This window comes from Carcharhinus amblyrhynchos, chromosome 34, assembly GCF_965287045.1.
Source record: "Carcharhinus amblyrhynchos chromosome 34, sCarAmb.v2.hapA, whole genome shotgun sequence".
NCBI classification, from domain to species: Eukaryota; Metazoa; Chordata; class Chondrichthyes; order Carcharhiniformes; family Carcharhinidae; genus Carcharhinus; species Carcharhinus amblyrhynchos.
In genome coordinates, this window is record NC_137357.1 from 17944787 (window position 1) to 17962200 (window position 17414).

General features: G+C 45.8%; 1 protein-coding gene across 13 annotated transcripts in view; it reads right to left on the reverse strand.

The window, feature by feature from the left end:
• The window catches only part of aak1b (AP2 associated kinase 1b), a 126077-nt gene that overhangs the window by 63178 nt on the left and 45485 nt on the right, over nt 1–17414 (reverse strand). For all 13 annotated transcript variants that reach the window (XM_080217246.1, XM_080217239.1, XM_080217242.1 and 10 more), the window contains exons 6-10: nt 15116–15197; nt 13258–13390; nt 10878–10981; nt 9941–10020; nt 5803–5957 (exon numbers count right to left, since the gene is read on the reverse strand). In XM_080217246.1, the coding sequence (XP_080073372.1) occupies nt 5803–5957; nt 9941–10020; nt 10878–10981; nt 13258–13390; nt 15116–15197 (554 nt within the window). The remainder of the gene's footprint in view (nt 1–5802; nt 5958–9940; nt 10021–10877; nt 10982–13257; nt 13391–15115; nt 15198–17414) is intronic.

Here is a 17414-nt window from a genome sequence, read left to right on the forward strand (position 1 = left end):
AGCAATAAAAATAATGCATGAAGTGGATTCTGGTGACAGTGATTCAGTGGACACCATATAAATGGAGCGGCTGAGAAGACAACCTGTACAAGCCAAGGTAGCTCAGCAACAAAAGCAACAAGAAAGATGGCATAGTGGCACAATGATCAGCACTGCTGCCTCACAGCGTCAGGGACTTGGGTCCGATTCACGGCTTGGGTCACTGTCTGTGAGGAGGCTGCACGTTCTCTCCGTGTTTGCGTGGGTTTCTTCTGGATGCTTTGGTTTCTTCCCACAGTCCAAAGCTGTGCAGGTGAGATTGATTGGCCATGCCAAATTGACCTTAGTTTCAGTGAGGCTGGCAGGAAAAATAAGTGGGGTTACGGGATTGGCGTAGGCTCGATGGGCTGAATGGCCTCCTTCTGTACTGTACGATTGTGAACAAACTGCAGGAATGGGGGTGACGGCGATATGGGATGAAACTTCAGGAATTCTTTTTAAAAAAATCCAGGAAGCAGTTACTTACATCTGCTAACTCATGAGAACAGGGTGTAGCACGAGAGGATCGAGGGAATCACTGACTTCACACCTATGATCCTTTGTGTGGCAATCGAGATGATACACAGTGGCAAACAAGGCAAAGTAAGTCGGATGGTTGTCAGGAAACTCCCCAGTTTTAATTCATGGGGAGAAAGCAGGATTAGGCTATTGAATTGGATGATCAGCCATGATCGTAATGAATGGCGGAGCAGGCTTGAAGGGCCAAGTGGCCTCCTCCTGCTCCTATCTTCTACTTTTCTATGTTCAAAAATGGGAAAAGGAATGGGGGAAGAGCGAGGGAGCTGAGCAACAGCCAATGCTTTGGGGTCCTTCGAAAGCTTGAATCACAAGTGAGAAAGAGAATGACAAGTTTAAATTTTAATGCAGAGAGCAGGAAGAAGCTGCAAGCAAATAGATCTGCAGCTCAGATTGAAGGATGATCAGAGTTGGACTGGTAACATTCGTGTCAATAATAGGGACAAGGAAAAATAGAATGGAGTGTGAATGTGGGAATGAGAGGTGAGAACATTGCTAGAGTGATAGTCATGTTTCATTGAAATATGTAATGAAATATTCCAACTCTACAGGATGCTCACAGGTACTTGAAGGTGGCAGGACAGGTGGTAAAGGAAGCATATTGAATTCTTTCTGTTACTTGGCTAGGCTACTGAATACAAAAGCAGGGCTATTTTGCTGGAACTGTTTAAAATGCTGGTGAGGACACAGCTGAAATTTTGTGCACAGTTCTGGAAGCTGCGTGACAGGTCATAGACAGTTACTCTTGAGGCAGTGCAGAGGAGATTTACAAGAATGCTGCCAGGGCTTGAAAATTGCAGCCTTGAGGAAAGATTGTGTGAGCTCCTGCCGTTTTCCTGAGAACAGAGGGGGCTGACGAGTGACCTAATTGAAGTGTAGAATATTCTGAGGGGCTTAGATTGGGTAGACAGGAGAGACCTATTTCCCTCAGCTGAAGGGTCAGTTACCAGGGGGCATAGGTCTTAAGCTTTGACAAAGGGTCATTTGGACTTGAAACGTCAGCTCTTTCCTCTCTTTCCAGATGCTGCCAGGCCTGCTGAGATTTTTCCAGCATTTTATCTTTCAGTTTCAGATTCCAGCATCCGCAGGAATTTGCTTTTATGTCGGTTTTAAGGTAGAAGGATTAGAGAGGACATGAGGATCATCTTTTCCAATCAGAGGTTGATGGGGATCTGGAATTCACTGCCCAAACTGGCGGTTGAGACAGAAACACTCCACTCATTTACAAGGTACTTGGACCTGCAGTGAGGGAGCCTGCGACAGACCAGGTGCTGGAAAATTGGGATAAATATGTGTGGCTAGTTTCTTTATTTCTCTCTATACTTTGGCCAGCACAGACATGACGGGCTGAATTGGCCTCTTTCTGTGCCATAATTACTGTATTGTTTATGAGATGTCTGAAAACCTTGTTTTACTGTGTTCACTTTTAACGAATGAGTCGTCCAAGTAACAGATGAAGGCTGGATCGAAGACAAGCCATCAGATATTGTGGTGACGTGCAGGATATGCACTTCAATCATCGAGTCAAGGGTCCAGCTACCAAGGAAATTCATGGAGCAAATGAAGGAAACCAAGTAGTCAATTGTTCCACGGTCTTTAACACACTGGGCACTGACACCCAAGATACGCACGACATGAATGGAGACAAATCGCTTTTGACAGTTTAATTTAGTAATCTCACATGTTAATAACATAATAAGTGGGGAACAGTTGTTTTGGCAGCAAGATGGAAGCTCATTTTCTTTGGGAAAGGATGAATACAAATTGACAATTTGGCACACTATTGTTGGAAAGACCACAAATTCACTTTTGGGATCAAAGTTAGTGCTGGCCAGGTTAGTTTGGCACATGCTTTGATAGAATTAATTTCTTCAAATTAGCCATTTTGTTTCGACAAGGAATGTAGATTCTTGCTTGGTGAACATGCTGTTTGATTAAGCACAGTCGTCTGACCACTCCTCCACTGTCTCATTCACATTCTGCACCATTTGGTTAGCTGACAGGGCAGGCACACATGTGGCCTCCAGGCAACTTGCAAAATCATGCCCAATATTATAACAAGACATTGACAAAACATGACAAGCGGGCGGCACAGTAGCACAGTGATGAGCACCGCTGCTTCACAGCACGAGGGACCCAGGTTCGATGCCCGGCTTGGGTACTTGTCTTTGTGCAGTCTGCATGTTCTCCCCATGCCTGCGTGGGTTTCCTCCAGGTGCTCTGGTTTCTGCCCACAGTCCGAAAGATGTTCTCATCATGAAACTCATCATGTTGGTAAGTGCCTGATCTCAATGTGTGGTCTCCCCACTTGGATGTAGCTGCAGCCAGTGTGAGGGGAGTTAAATGCAATGGACTATCGCTTCTGCTGAACCCAAAACCCGCCAAACCAGCGCAAATGATTGAGGGGTGTCAGGAAGTTCCTCACACAATAAGACCAACAAGGAGAATGCCCACAAGTTGCACCAATCATATCTCTACCGACTAGGCTTACCGATATCCCCCAATCCTACTGAGTCCCATGTCCTCATCCAGAAGTGTCTGAAAAGACCCTATCGAATCTGCCTCCACCACCACTGCCGGCAGCCGATTCCATGCACCCACCACCCTCTGAGTGAAAAACTTACACTTGACATCTCCTCTGTACCTACTCCCCAGCACCTTAAACCTGTGTCCTCGAGTGGCAGCCATTTCAGCCCTGGAAAAAAGCCTCTGAGAATCTAAGAACATAAGAACATAAGAAATAGGAGCAGGAGTAGGCCATCTGGCCCTTCGAGCCTGCCCCGCCATTCAATAAGATCATGGCTGATCTGTCGTGGCTCAGTTCCACATTCCCGCCCTCTCCCCATAACCCTTAATCCCCTCTCTTATCAAAAACCCATCAACCCGCTTCTTAAAAATATTTAGCGAGGCAGCCTCCACCACTTCAACGGGCAGAGAATTCCAGAGATTCACCACCCTTTGAGTGAAGAAGTTCCTCCTCAACTCCGTTCTGAACCGCCCCCCCTTTATCTTGAGGCTGTGCCCCCTAGTCCTACTGTCTTTTTTGAGCGGGAAGAGTCTTTCCACCTCTATCCTATCCATCCCATTCATCATCTTATACGTCTCAATGAGATCTCCCCTCATTCTTCTAAACTCTAACGAGTACAAGCCTAGTTTATTCAGCCTCTCCTCATAGCTCAACCCCCTCAACTCCGGTATCAGCCGAGTAAACCTCCTCTGCACTCCCTCCAAGGCCAAAATATCCTTGCGCAGGTGCGGCGCCCAAAACTGCACACAGTACTCCAGCTGCGGCCTCACCAATGCCCTATACAGCTGCAGCAAGACCTCCCTACTTTTATATTCAATCCCCCTCGCTATGAAGGCCAGCATCCCATTCGCCTTCCTGACCACCTGCTGCACCTGCAGGCTGGGTTTTTGCGACTCATGCACAAGGACCCCGAGGTCCCTCTGCACCGTCGCCTGCTGCAGTTTTTCGCCACGTAAGTAATAGTCCTTCCTACCATTCTTCCTACCAAAGTGGACCACCTCACACTTGCCAACATTAAATTCCATTTGCCATTTCCTGGCCCATTCGCCCAGCCTATCTAGATCCTTCGAATCTACCCGATCAATACCTCTCAGCATCTTATACACCTCTACCAGGTCCCCTCTCATCCTTCATCTCTCCAAGGAGAAAAGATCGAGCTCTCTCAACTCTCCTCATAAGGCATGCCACCCAATCCAGGTAACATCCTTCTAAATCTCCTCTACACCCTTTCAATGGCTTCCATATCCTTCCTGCAATGAGGTATCTTGATCTGTCTTTATCTTATAAACCCTGCAGGATTCATTTCAAACAGCTGTTGGCCTCCCTAAATGGGCACCAAGTTGAAAGACAGCTGGAGACCCTCCCACTCCCCAAAAAGGTCCAGGCTGCATTTACCAGTAGAGACAGAGAAGTGGAGTCAGTGCAGCTCACTGCAGGGATTGACAAGGGTGGAGGGGGTGAATCAAGGAAACCTTCTACACTCAAAATTTCCCTTCTCACTGCCATATACTGGAGTCGAATCAGACCAGAGAATTTACACATCTGCTCATTCATGAAAGGTTTTGCAATTGGTCAGCAAGCTGTAATATTTTGACCACTCTCATTGCACGGATCAAAAATAATAATACTTGGTCTAATTTCTCAAAGTCTTGCATATTAGCTTTCTATTACTAACGCAAAATGTGCTGGTTCGGTGCATTGGCTATGCTAATTCTCCCTCAGTGAATGAGACAGGAATGAGATAGAGAATCTGGTGAACTGATGCAACCGCAATAAACTCCCTCAATGTCAACAAAACCAAGGAGATAGTCACCGACTTCATGAAGCATAGTGGAGAACATGCCTGTGTCTACATCAATGGGGAGGAAGTAGAAATGGTCGAAAGCTTCAAGTTTTACGTGTCCAGATCACCAAAAGCCTGTCCTTGTCCTCATCCTGACACAACAGTTGAGAAAGCCCACCAATGCCTCTACTTTCTCAGAAGACGAAGGGAATTTGGCATGTCAGCTGTGACTGTCACTAATTTTGACAGATGCACCATACAAAGCATTCTTTCTGGTTGTATCACAGCTTGGTATGACTTCTGCTCTGCCCAAGACCACACGAAGCGACAAAGGGTCATCAATGAAGCCCAATCCATCACACAAACTAGCTTCCCATCCATTGACAGTCTACACTTCCTGCTGCCTTGGCAAAGCAACTGGCATAACTAATGACTGCATGCACCCTGGTCATTCTCTCTTCCATCTTCTTCCATTGGAAAAAAATACCCAAGTCTGAGGTCACTACCAATCAACTCAACAATAGCTACTTCCCTGCTGCTGTCAGACTTTTGAATGGACTTCTTTTGCATTAAGTTGATCTTTCTCCACACCCTATCTATGACTGTAACACTACATTCTGCACTCTCTCCTTTCCATTGCTATCTACAGTATGCTTTGTCTGTATGGCGTGTGAGAAACAATACTTTTCAATGTATACTAACACATGTGACAATAATAAATCAAGATCACCCGAACAAGCGCTGGAGTGTGGCAACTAGGGGATTTTCACAGTCACTTCATTGCAGTGTTAATGTAAGCCTACTTGTTGACACGAATAAATAAAATACAGTGAACAGCAAAAATTGTCACATGAATCATCCTAAACGAAGCAGCTAATAGTAAGTGGCCATTTCCTGTACGATGAACTGCCAAAAACAACAGTGCACTCATTCATACCTGCTGGCGGTACGACTGCCTGGGTAGATGGCCTCTTTCGTGGTGTGAGAGAAGGTTGAATCGGGAGCATCCCTGGATTGGCTGGAGCCTGTCCAGCTTTGGGCCTTTGGCGAGGAGCTATCGAGGTCTCCGTGGGAGGAGTTGGGTCTGTGAGCCTGAGATGAGGAACGAGGACAATATTTAATCATATTTTAATGTGTGGCAAAACTCACTGCATTGTAACATGCATTCATCTCTCTATTCCCTAATCCACAATTTTGCTATTTCAGAGCCACAGTCTTGTTCACATGAAGTGCAAATGGAACAAAGAGAACAGAATGGAGAATTGAATGCTGCTAATCATTTTTACCACCGTAGTCTGCACTATTGCCATGACGTGAAAAATTTGATCTCATCGAATCCCTACAGTGCAGTAAGAGGCCATTTGACCCAGCAAGTCTGCATCGACCACAATCCCACCCAGGCCCTACCCCATAACCCTATCTATTTTACCCGCTAATCTAATCTACACATCTCAGGACACTAAGGGGCAATCTTAGCATGGCCAATCAACCTAAACTGCACATCTTTGGACTGTGTGGACTCCACACAGACAGTGGCCCAAGCCGGGAATCAAAGCCAGGTCCCTGGAACTGTGAAGCAGCAGTGCTACCGTGCCGCCCATTTCATCCCAGTCTGCTTCTCATTCCTCAGGACCTTCAATATTCCTATTTTTCAGGCAAGGATTCACAGAGAGAAGCAGTTTCAACAGTATGACAGGGGGTTATAAATTATAATGTTAAGAACTGTTCTTGGTCATAATTTTGCACCTCTGGTTATCACCTCAGCGATTAGCAGAAACAAAATCAATTGCTTCACTAGCTACAAGAGTGCAAACATGTCACCTTTTCAGCTCTCATCAAAATGGCTTCAAGTCTCTCTCTTCAGAGCACATTAACACTGGGTGGCATGGTGGTTAGCACAGCTGCCTCATAGCACGAGGGACCTGTCTCGTTCTCGGCTCGGGTCACTGTCAGTGAGGAGTTTGCATGTTCCCCCGCGTGTCTGCACGCACAGTCCAAAAGACATGCTGGTTAGATGCAGTGGCCATGCTAAATTCTCCCTCAGTGTACCTGAACAGGTGCCGTAGTGCGGCAACTTAGGGATTTTTACAGTAACTTCACTGCAGTGTTAATGTAAGACTACTTGAGACGATAATAATAGCATTTAATAATAATAAATGCTGCCATCAAACAATTAAAAAGAGAGACAATTAAAGAGTTGCAGAGAGAATTCTCTGCTAGTGACCACACAGCTTCTCCACACAAAGCAGGAATTGGAAGTTTGATGGAAGCAACCCATTAACTGACATATTAATATCAGTTCTTGTTTCAAGGCAGATGGCAAATCACATGTGCAATGGATTTACGTAAGTACGGTGAACACAACTCTGTGCACATCGCACGCACAGATTTTATTTCGTTTAATTCATTCGTGGGACATGAGCGAGACTGGCTGAGCCAGAATACATTGCCCATCCCTAGTTGCCCTTGAACTGAGTGGTTTGCTTGGCCATTTCAGAGGGCGGTTGGAGCAGCCACATTGCTGTGGCTCTGGAGTCACATGTAGGCCAGGCCAGGAAAGGATGGCAGATTCCAAAAGAGAAAATGTGGGAAAATTTCAGCAGGTCTGGCGGCATGTGTAAGGAGAGCAAGGAGCTGACGTTTTGAGTCCAGATGACCCTTTTGGTTTCCGATTCCAGCATCTGCAGTAACTTGCTTTTATAAAGATGGCAGATTTCCTTCTCAACAGAACATGAGTGAACCAGATGGGTTTTTCCAAAAATTGACAATGGTTTCATGGTCATCAGTAGATTCTTAATTCCAGATGTATTTTACTGAATTCAAATTCCACCATCTGTCACGGTTGGATTCAAACCCTGGTCCCCAGAACATTAGCTGAGTTTCTGGATTAATGGTCTAGCAACAATACCACTGGGCCATCACCTTCGCATAAGTGAAGCCAATGGCAGAAGGAGGAAGAGGAGAAAACAAGCCATCAAACCATAGAAAAGTTACAAGGCAGAAAGAGGCCATGCAGCCCATCTTGTCTGTGCCAGCCAAAAAAAAAGTAAAAAGAAACGAGCTACTCACTTTAATCCCAACTTCCCAGCACCTTGTCTGTAGCCTTGCAGGTTATAGCACTCAGAACAAAGAGAAGTAAAGCACAGGAACAGGCCCTTCGGCCCTTCAATGTAAGAACATAAGAAATGGGAGCAGGAGTAGGTCATCGAGCCTTTCAAGCCTGCCCCGCCACTCAATAAGATCGTGCCTGATCTGAAGTGGATCAGTTCCACTTTCCTGCTTTCTCCCCATAACCCTTCATTCCCTTGTCTGTCAGAAACCTATCTACCTGTGACTTAAATATATTTAGCGAGGTCGCCTCCACCACTTCAACGAGCAGAGAATTCCAGAGATTCACCACCCTTTGAGTGAAGAAGTTCCTCCTCAACTCTGATCTAAACTGCACCCCCCCCCCCCCCCCCCAACTTATCTTGAGGCTGTGTCCTCTAGTCCTGTTATCCTTTCTAAGCGGGAAGAATCTCTCTACCTCTACCCTATCCATCCCCTTCATTGTCTGATACGTCTCTATTAAGATCCCCCCTCATCCTTCTAAACTCCAACGAGTACAGACCCAATTCCAATCATGATGCTCTAACTAAACTCAACAAAACCCTTGTGTCCTTACAGTACCCCTCTATTCCCTCCCTGTTCTCACCTTGAACCTGTGCCCGCCTGTAATTGACACTTTAACCTTCGGAAAAAGCCTCTGACTATCCACCCTGATGCTGGTCCAGATACCTTGTAAATGAGTTGAGTGAGTAAAAAGTCCCTGAGGTGGTATCTGGTTCGATCACTGTCGATACATTTTTTTATTGTTCATTCGTGGGACATGGGTATCGCTGGCTGGTCAGCCATCACTAGTTGCGCTTGGAAGGCAACCAGCTGAGTTTCTGGATTAATATTCAAGTGATAATATCACAAAGTCACTGTCTCCCCTGACAACAGCTGGAGTGGCAGTGGGTTCAGCACCTGGGAACAGAGAACTTCCTGGTACTGATGGCTGCCCAGTAACACACAAAAAGCCACCACTGTGCAAGCATTCTCCTTGCCTCCATGCTGTGCTTCACACAACACAGAGTTTGAGAGGATGGAAACAGACCATTTCGGATCAAGTGGTTTGAGTCAGTGTTCATGATCCACACAAATCTTACTTCATCGAATGCAATCAGCATATCCTTCTATTCCTTTCTCTGTCATCTGTGTAATCAAGCCTTCCCTTTAGCTGACTTATGCAATTTGCCACTGGCAAGCTCACCACTTGCTGACTGAATTAATCTTTCCGACATCCCACACTGGAATTAACAGTAACTGGCTTGGAGCTGCATGACTTGCAGTTTTCTCTGGACAACAGTCACTGCACTGCAAGCTCATTAACTGGACCTGAATCCCTTGGAGGCTCTGTATAAATTGGCAAATATTCATGTGGACATTTTGTAAGGATCTGATTGAGTCGCCTGACAAAGCTCACTGACAAGGATGGCACTTGGAGCTGAGTCATGCCTCTGATGCAAAGAGTCAGTCCTTCAGCAGGGAACTAAGTCAAACTGCAGTCACGCTGAAACAAGGCTAACCCAATCGTCACCCAAAATGTTTGGCAACGCAACGCCTTTCCCCCAGGAGGATTGGTGGTACAGTGGTGAACACTGCTGCCTCACAGCAACAGGGACCTGAGTTTGATTCTAGCCTCAGGTCACTGTTGGTGTGGAGTCTGCATGTTCTCCCCATGTCAGCATCGGTTTCCTCCCACAGTCCAAAGATATGTGGCCAAGGTTGATCAGTCATGCTAAATTGACCCTAGTGTCAGGGATTAGCAGGGTTAAATATATGGGGTTACTGGAATAGGGGCTGGGTGGGGTCAGCACAGTCTCGATGAGCTGAATGGCCTCCTTCTGCATTGTAGGGATTCTATGATTCTGGGACCAGGTGAACACCTAAAACCAGAGTCTGACACTGCTGTTGCACAACGACTGAAGTGCTTCCACCCAAGTGCTTTATCTGCTTAATTTTTCGGTAGGATGATGCATTAAATAGCTCACCTCGCCTTGGGTTGCGTCTTCTTTGCTGCAGCTTCACTGGCTTTTACTGGCTCAACAAGCTTGGCTGGAATGGGAGAGTTCTGTAAAACAAAGCTATTGTTACATCAACAGTGAAATCCAGGGACATATACATGCTTTCATCATCATAGCTCGACTATTTGACTCAGCACGATTCCTCTCTCCCACAAGTCAAACCTTCAGGTCCATAAAGACTTTGATCACTTCAGCTGCAGAAAACCGTTCCCCAAGAAGATGTGCATGCCAGAGCTCAGGTCATCAGTTCAGTCTTGTGAACCCACTGAAGAACGAACACTGCATTAATATCGCAATCCAATTCTTCGTACCTCGTTTAGCTGAAGCTCGTCACTCAACAGTCCACTGGACTTCTCAAGCTTTCAAATATTCTACAGGCTACTTTTTTGTGGCAAGGCTGATCCCACATCCATTGACATAACTCAGTTATCATGAAGGGAGGTTTATAAGTAAAGCATTGGGGTAAGATTAGTAATAGGCTTTTTGGACTCAGCAGTCCTGATTTCACCAGCACGGCCACCCAAGTCTCGTAAGATCGGGCCTGAGGCCAAAGAGGAATGCTTCTCTGCAAGCCTTGTTGGCCCTGCCAGCAGAATCAGGGCCATCGTGTCTGTCGTTTTCACCACCTTGTTCAGAATTGCTCTGCTCGCACCATCTCCTTGATGGACACCAACAGGAACTCATTATGTGAAGACGCACAAGGTGAGCGGTGGTCCCAAAATTCCACATCACAGAACGAGTGGAAACAATTTGCTGCCACAACACCACTTGCCGTGTGTGTGTGTGTGTGTGTGTGTGTATATATACGTGTGCGTGTGTTTGTGTGTGTACGTACGTGTGTGTGTATGATGTTTTCTACGTGATTCTAATGCAACATAAGACTTTGGATTATTTGTAGACTTACAGAGACATTCTGGACAGGACACTCTTTGCGGATTTGTTTAAATGCAAAGTGAGACACCTGGTAAATGTCAGGTCGTTTGTCTGGATCTGGTTCCAGCATAAATCCTGAAAAGGGAAATCACTATTAGTGGAGTAATTGATGCCAAAATCATCTTCAATACAAAGAAACACCAACTGCACTTTTCCACACAATTGAAGTACTGCATGTTCAGAGGCAGGGTTCACTTTCAATATTACAGCATGTTAACGGATATATCCTGTTCTCCAATCATCTGGAACATCTTTCAGACATGTTAAAGGGACCATCCGCACAAACAATCCCACACGTACAGCATGGTGCACACTGGTCAGCACTGCTGCCTCACAGCACCTGGGACCCGGGTTCGATTCCCGGGTTGGGCTACCATCTGCAGAGTCTGCACCTTCTCCCCATGTCTGCGTGGATTTCCTCTCGGTGCTCAGATTTCCACCCACAGTCCGAAAGACGTGCTGGTGAGGTGCACTGGTCATGCTAAATTCTCCCTCAGTTCACCTGAACAAGCACCGGCCGGAATGTGGTGACTTTCACAGTAACTTTGCAGCGTTAACGTAAGCTGACTTGAGACTCATAAATTAACTTTCTAAACATGAGTGTGGAGATTGCACGTTCTCCCCCTGTCTGTGTGGGTTTCCTCTGACTGCTCCAGTTTCCTCCCACACTCCAAACATGTGCAGGTTGGTTGGATAGTTCATTGCCCCTTAGTGTCCACAGATATGTAGGTGGAGGGTTTAGTGGGATAAACACACTGTCAGAAAGTTGCCACAGACTCAATGGGCTGAATGGCCTTCTTCCGTGATGTAGGGATTCTACAATTCTACGAAACCAATCATAACTGTCCAGAATGTTCATAGCACAACCTATTATTTCATTTGTTATCCGAATCTCGCTGCTCTCTCCAGCACTACCGTGCCAAAATTCCTTCCTGCCTCACTCACACCATTTGGATACGCCACAGGGAAAGGAATGAGAATAACTCAGGATTAGCACTAATTTACTGTCAGGAGTAACTGGTCACCACTTTCTCCTCAATGCTGCTGGATTAAACAGTCTCCCTGCAGGGAACAGCACATGCAAATTCACATGCAAACCTCTGGGCACAGGATGCTGGGCAGTATCGTGCAACAAACCACACAATTGCTTTCATAATGTGCTTTTCGCTGTAACAGCTTCCACAATTCTCATTCCTTCCATATCAATTTACCTGACCTTCACCAATCAAGCACATTTTCTCTGCTGCCCCCTCTCTCCAGCTCAGACACTCACATTACACAGTTACTTCATCAAGGACCTTCGCTCCGTCAGGTCAGAAGTGGGGGTGTTCACTAATGACTGCAGAAAGCATCATTCACAAACCCTCAGATACTGAAGCAGTCTGCGTCCAAACGCACTCAGACCTCGGCAGAATTCAGACTTGGGCTAATCAGTGGCAAGTAACATTCGTGAGAGACCAGTCCCAGGAAATGGAGGCATCTCACTGCCACTTTCTCAAAGGCAAACAGGGGGAGGCACTAAATGCTGGCAAGTCAACGATGCCCACATCCCTCTAAATGGTAAAAAAAGATACACATCCCCACAAACTATGGTAGCTCTGCTACTGCAAGGTGTCCCCTTGTGTTCTTTCACTGGACAGTATAAAGAGGAGGGAACAGCGCTGAAAGCTGGCTCACAACAGCAGAACACCAAGCAGACTATGAAGGTGGCAAATGTACCATCAATCCTGCAAAAGGCAGTAGACGATGGGAAGGTAGTATCACATCACCTGAGTAGAAGTGCTCTACGTGACCAACATCTCAAGTGATTGTCTTCAACTGCGGGCAATCCTCTCGGTTTCAACATCCGCATTCTTTATCGGCACAGTGGTTCACACTGCTGCCTCACAGCACCAGGGACCTCAGTTCGATTCCTGGCTTGGGTCACTGTCTGTGTGAAATTTACACACACTCCCCGTATCTGCATGGGTTTCCTCTGGGTGTTCCAGTTTCCTCCCACACTCCAAAGATGTGCGGATGAGGTTGATTGACCATGCTTAATTGCCCCTTCGTGTCAGAGGGATTAGCAGGGTAAATATGTGGGGTTACGGGGATAGGGCCTGGGTGGGATTGTTGTCGGTGCAGAGTCGCTGGGCCAAATGGCCTCTTTCTGCACTGCAGGGATTCTATGATTTTACAGACATCTACCAAATGAACAGTGTGGTCACTTCTGACGATGGGGCGCTCTGAAGGTGTATCTGCCAATCAGTCGATGCAGACAGGAAGCCTATCCCAACCTATTCTTAATCTTAAGAGGTCAGACGGGGTCCAGCAGAAAACGAAGAAACAGAAAGAAACATTTGAGTGCGTACTTATTAGGCAGTGCATCTCGCTGGAGTACTTGGAGTTGTCTGGAATTGTGAAGCTCCCGTCACATATTGCAACTTGGCTTTCTCCAAACGGTAGTGTAAAAAAGCAGAGTTTGTACAGTAAACATCCAAGAGCCTGTCAATCAGAGAAAGGAAAAGATTCAACATCAGATTCACAGATAGTTTTCCCAAGTTCACACAACCATTACCTCCATTCGGGAGGGAATGGCCTCGTGGTATTATCGCTAGTCTACCAATCCAGAAACTCAGCAAATGTTCTGGGGGCCTGGGTTCTAATCCCATCACGGCAGATGATGTAATTTGAATTCAAAAAATATGTGGAATTGAGAAGCTACTGCTGACCATGAAACCATTGTTGGAAAAACCTATCAGGTTCATTAATGTCTTCAGGGAAGGAAATCTGCCCTCCTTACATGGTCTGGCCTTCATGTGACTCCAGAGCCACAGCAATGTGGTTGACTCTTAACTGCCCTCCAAGGGCAACTCGGGATGGGCAATAAATGTTGGTCAGCCAGCGACACCCATGTCCCACGAATGAATAAAACAAACAATACCAGCTGTCCTCTTGTATCATTCGCTTCAACAACTGACAAAGCCAAAATCTGGCATCAAAACATTTTCCAAATCCACCTTTTCCAGTTATCGATTTTTTTTTGTTTTTACAAGTTCAGCTCATAGGATAAGGGATGAATAGCAACTGGTGAAAGTAGCCGGAGTTTCTGTGTAACAGTGATGCCCTAGGGGAGGGAGGGAATGAAGCCATGCCAGGTTTCAAGGCGAGCTCCTTCTCAGAACGGGGCTGGGAGCGGTGGCCAGCAATTATGGTGACTGAAAAAGTCAACAGCCTAACTTTGCCTTTGGTGATTGCTTTCTTAAAAAATAAATTTGCACAAGCAATTCAAACCTTAAATATGCACAGAGCTTTCTAACATTCAGAACTCTCAGCCTAAAGTGAACCCATCTGGATTTGCTGCAGGCAAAACATGTCGATCTTAGTTATCATGCCATTAACTCCCATTATACAAACAAACACTGCTCGTGTATCCTGCCCTGCTGTAAATATTTTTCAGAGCAAGTACAGCAGTTTGGTAATCTGACCAAGATTCAGGGCAAAATCCATTGCAACCAGACAGGCAACCTTGTGACTGCCTACTGATTACCAGTGAAATGTTACTGCAGGGAAATGAAACGCTGAAATGTATAATGTACATCAGTGTGAGGCAGCTTCATTTTCTGCTATGATGCCATCAACGTCATGCTGCTTTGATTGGGTGGCATGCTGGCACAGTGGTTAGCACTGCTGCCTCACAACACCAGGGGCCCGGGTTCAATTCCTGGCTTGAGTGACTGTATAGAGTCTGCACGTTCTCCCCTTGTCTGCATGGATTTCCTCCGGGTGCTCCGATTTCCTCCCAAATTCCTGGTTAGGTGCAATGGCCGTGCTAAATTCTCCGAGTGTGGTGATGAGGGGACTTTCACAGCAATTTTACTGCCATGTTAACATAAGCTTATATGTGGCACTGAAATATAAACTAAAAATAAATACACCTTCTGTGCACAGATTGTCTACACTACAAAATGGAATGCTCTTGGGGGAAAAAATTCAAACTGGTTGCCGAGTACACTGGGATGTCCTGAAGATTGTGGAAGGTGCTATACAAATGCAAGTTTGCTTTGTTTGCATTGCTGGTAATGTTGTCCAATCTGTTAGTTATCTGGGCATCCTTTTTCCAATAATTGTCTTTGTATCAGCAGTACATAATCAGGAAATTCTTGAGTAAATGTATCCTGTCAAGTAAGTGCTCTCCCATTCGTAGCAGAAAGGCTTCCTTCTACTCACCCAAATATCAGCCTTCGTGGTTATAGGTTTGCCACAGTAAAGGTTGACCATTTCAGGGGCTCGGTAGGACAGAGTTGTGTACCTGAAAAACAGGAAGAAGGAGGAATGATGTTTCACAATTTACATGGGTTTGATTGGAAATCTTGGCTTTAGTCTTTCAGGGGACAGAGCAAATTCCTGCTACTGTTGTCACTTGGATGTTTTATTTATCACTGAAAAGAAACAACTTTTATCTGAATAGATCCTACCTTCTAAAGCTGCTTGAGGCAGTACTGATGCGGTTTGAAATGAAACTGGGGGGGGGGGGGTGTGCGTGCGTGTGTGTGTGTGTGTGTGTGTGTGTGTGTGTGTGTGTGTGTGTGTGTGTGTGTGTGTGTGTGAGAGAGAGAGAGAGAGAGAAAAAAAGAGAGAGAGGAGAGGTGAAGAGTGAGGAAAATTTTCCCAATGGTTGACCACATTACTGCTTCAGCCAAAATCCGTCCGATCAACAGAACATTAATCTCTCCTGCTTTTTGTTATGGTCCGTCAGATAACCTGCATTTCCAAATAATTTATGACATGTGAGCCAGGACGTGTACAACCTTCAGTAACACATCATATAAAGCACAAGATGCTTCACAAGAGTGTCACCGTACAAAGTCTGACACCACACCAAGCAAGGGTATGTGAGGTCAGGTGACTAGGGGCTTGTCCAAGATGTGGGCTTTTAACAAACATCTTGAAGGAGAAGAGAGATGTTTATGTACGGAGCCAAGGCATCTTAATTGTGAAGGAATAAGAATTGAGGATGGTCAAGAGGCCCGATTTGAGGGAGTACAGAAATCTCAGAGGGCTGGGAAGGACCATGGAGAAACCTAAGAACAAGAAATTTTAAACTAAGGGCGGCATGGTGGCACAATGGTTAGTACTACCGCCTCACCGCCAGGGACCCGGGTTCGATTCCCAGTTTGGGTCACTATTTGTGTGGAGTTTGCACGTTCTCCCTGTGACTGTGTGAGTTTCCTCTGGGTGCTCCGGTTTCCTCCCATTGTCCAATGATGTGAAGGTAGGTGGATTGGCTGTGCTAAATTGTTCCTCAGTGTCAGGGGGACTAGTTGGGTAGATGCATGGGTTTATGGGTACAGGTTGGATTGTGGTCGGTGCAGACTTGATGGGCCGAATGGCTTCCTCTGAACTGTAGGGATTCTATGATTCTCAGAATCAATGTGGGTCAGCAAGCCCAATCATGAAGAAGGCTTGGTATGAGTTTGGAAATGGGCAGCAGAGTTTTGGATCAGCTCAAGTTTATATCAGATGGAAGATTGAATGATGGTTCAGCCAGGTTAGCCAACACTCGAATTGTCCAGTCGAGGACATCAGCAGCAGATAGGCTAAGGCAAGGATGGAGTCAGCAGTTACAGGTGTGGCAGTAGGTGGTCTTCACGACGCAATCTATGTGTGGTTTGAAGATTGGCTCGGGGGCTAACTACGACAACAAGGTTGCAAACTGTCTGACCTGGTCCCAAATGGCTGCCAGAAAGACAATGTGGTCAGTGGCTTGGGAAGAGAGTTTCTCTTTGAGTTGTCCCGATCTTTAACTGGAGAAAAACTAAGTTCACTCTGTACATTGGACAAACGTTACTAATCAAGACAGCGGAGGGATGGAGAGAAGCGCTGGTGAGGTGGAGTTGGGCTTCGTGAGCGTACATGTGGAACTTGGCAGTGCTTTTTCACATCATGTGCAACAACCCCAGACAGAAAGCAGAGGCTGAACTGACTCATTTTTATAGAAATAGATCAAACCTTTCGGTTGGCAAGGCAGGACGTGGAAACAAATGGTTTCATACTACATATATGCATGTTTCCTTTAATGCGTGACTATATATAGTCATAAATTACAGCTACTCAGAACAGAAAGCTCAAGCCCATAAAAATAATATTGACAAAAATCAATTTGTTGAATGCATTTTTCTTTTTATTGTCAGAGATCTGAATACATCAGCCAAAAAACATTCTCTTCTTTAGAGAAATATTATGGAATGCCTGTTGAGAATTTCTGTTGTTACTAAATCTTCTGCTCAACAAGTCTGGAGATATTTTCGTACTTCGACACCTATTAGATCATAATTGGCTGCAGGATCTGGATCTTCCGTTCTATTAGGATGCTTTTCTGTTCCATCGGAGTCTTGGCAGGGCAAACTGAACCAGCCTGTGTGCGCGCTCCTCTTCGCCCCACACTACCAATTCTCCGGCTTCTGCCAGCAATTGTTTCTGAAAGTGGACACACAGTATCACAGGAACCTACCCTGGGTCAGGGCCG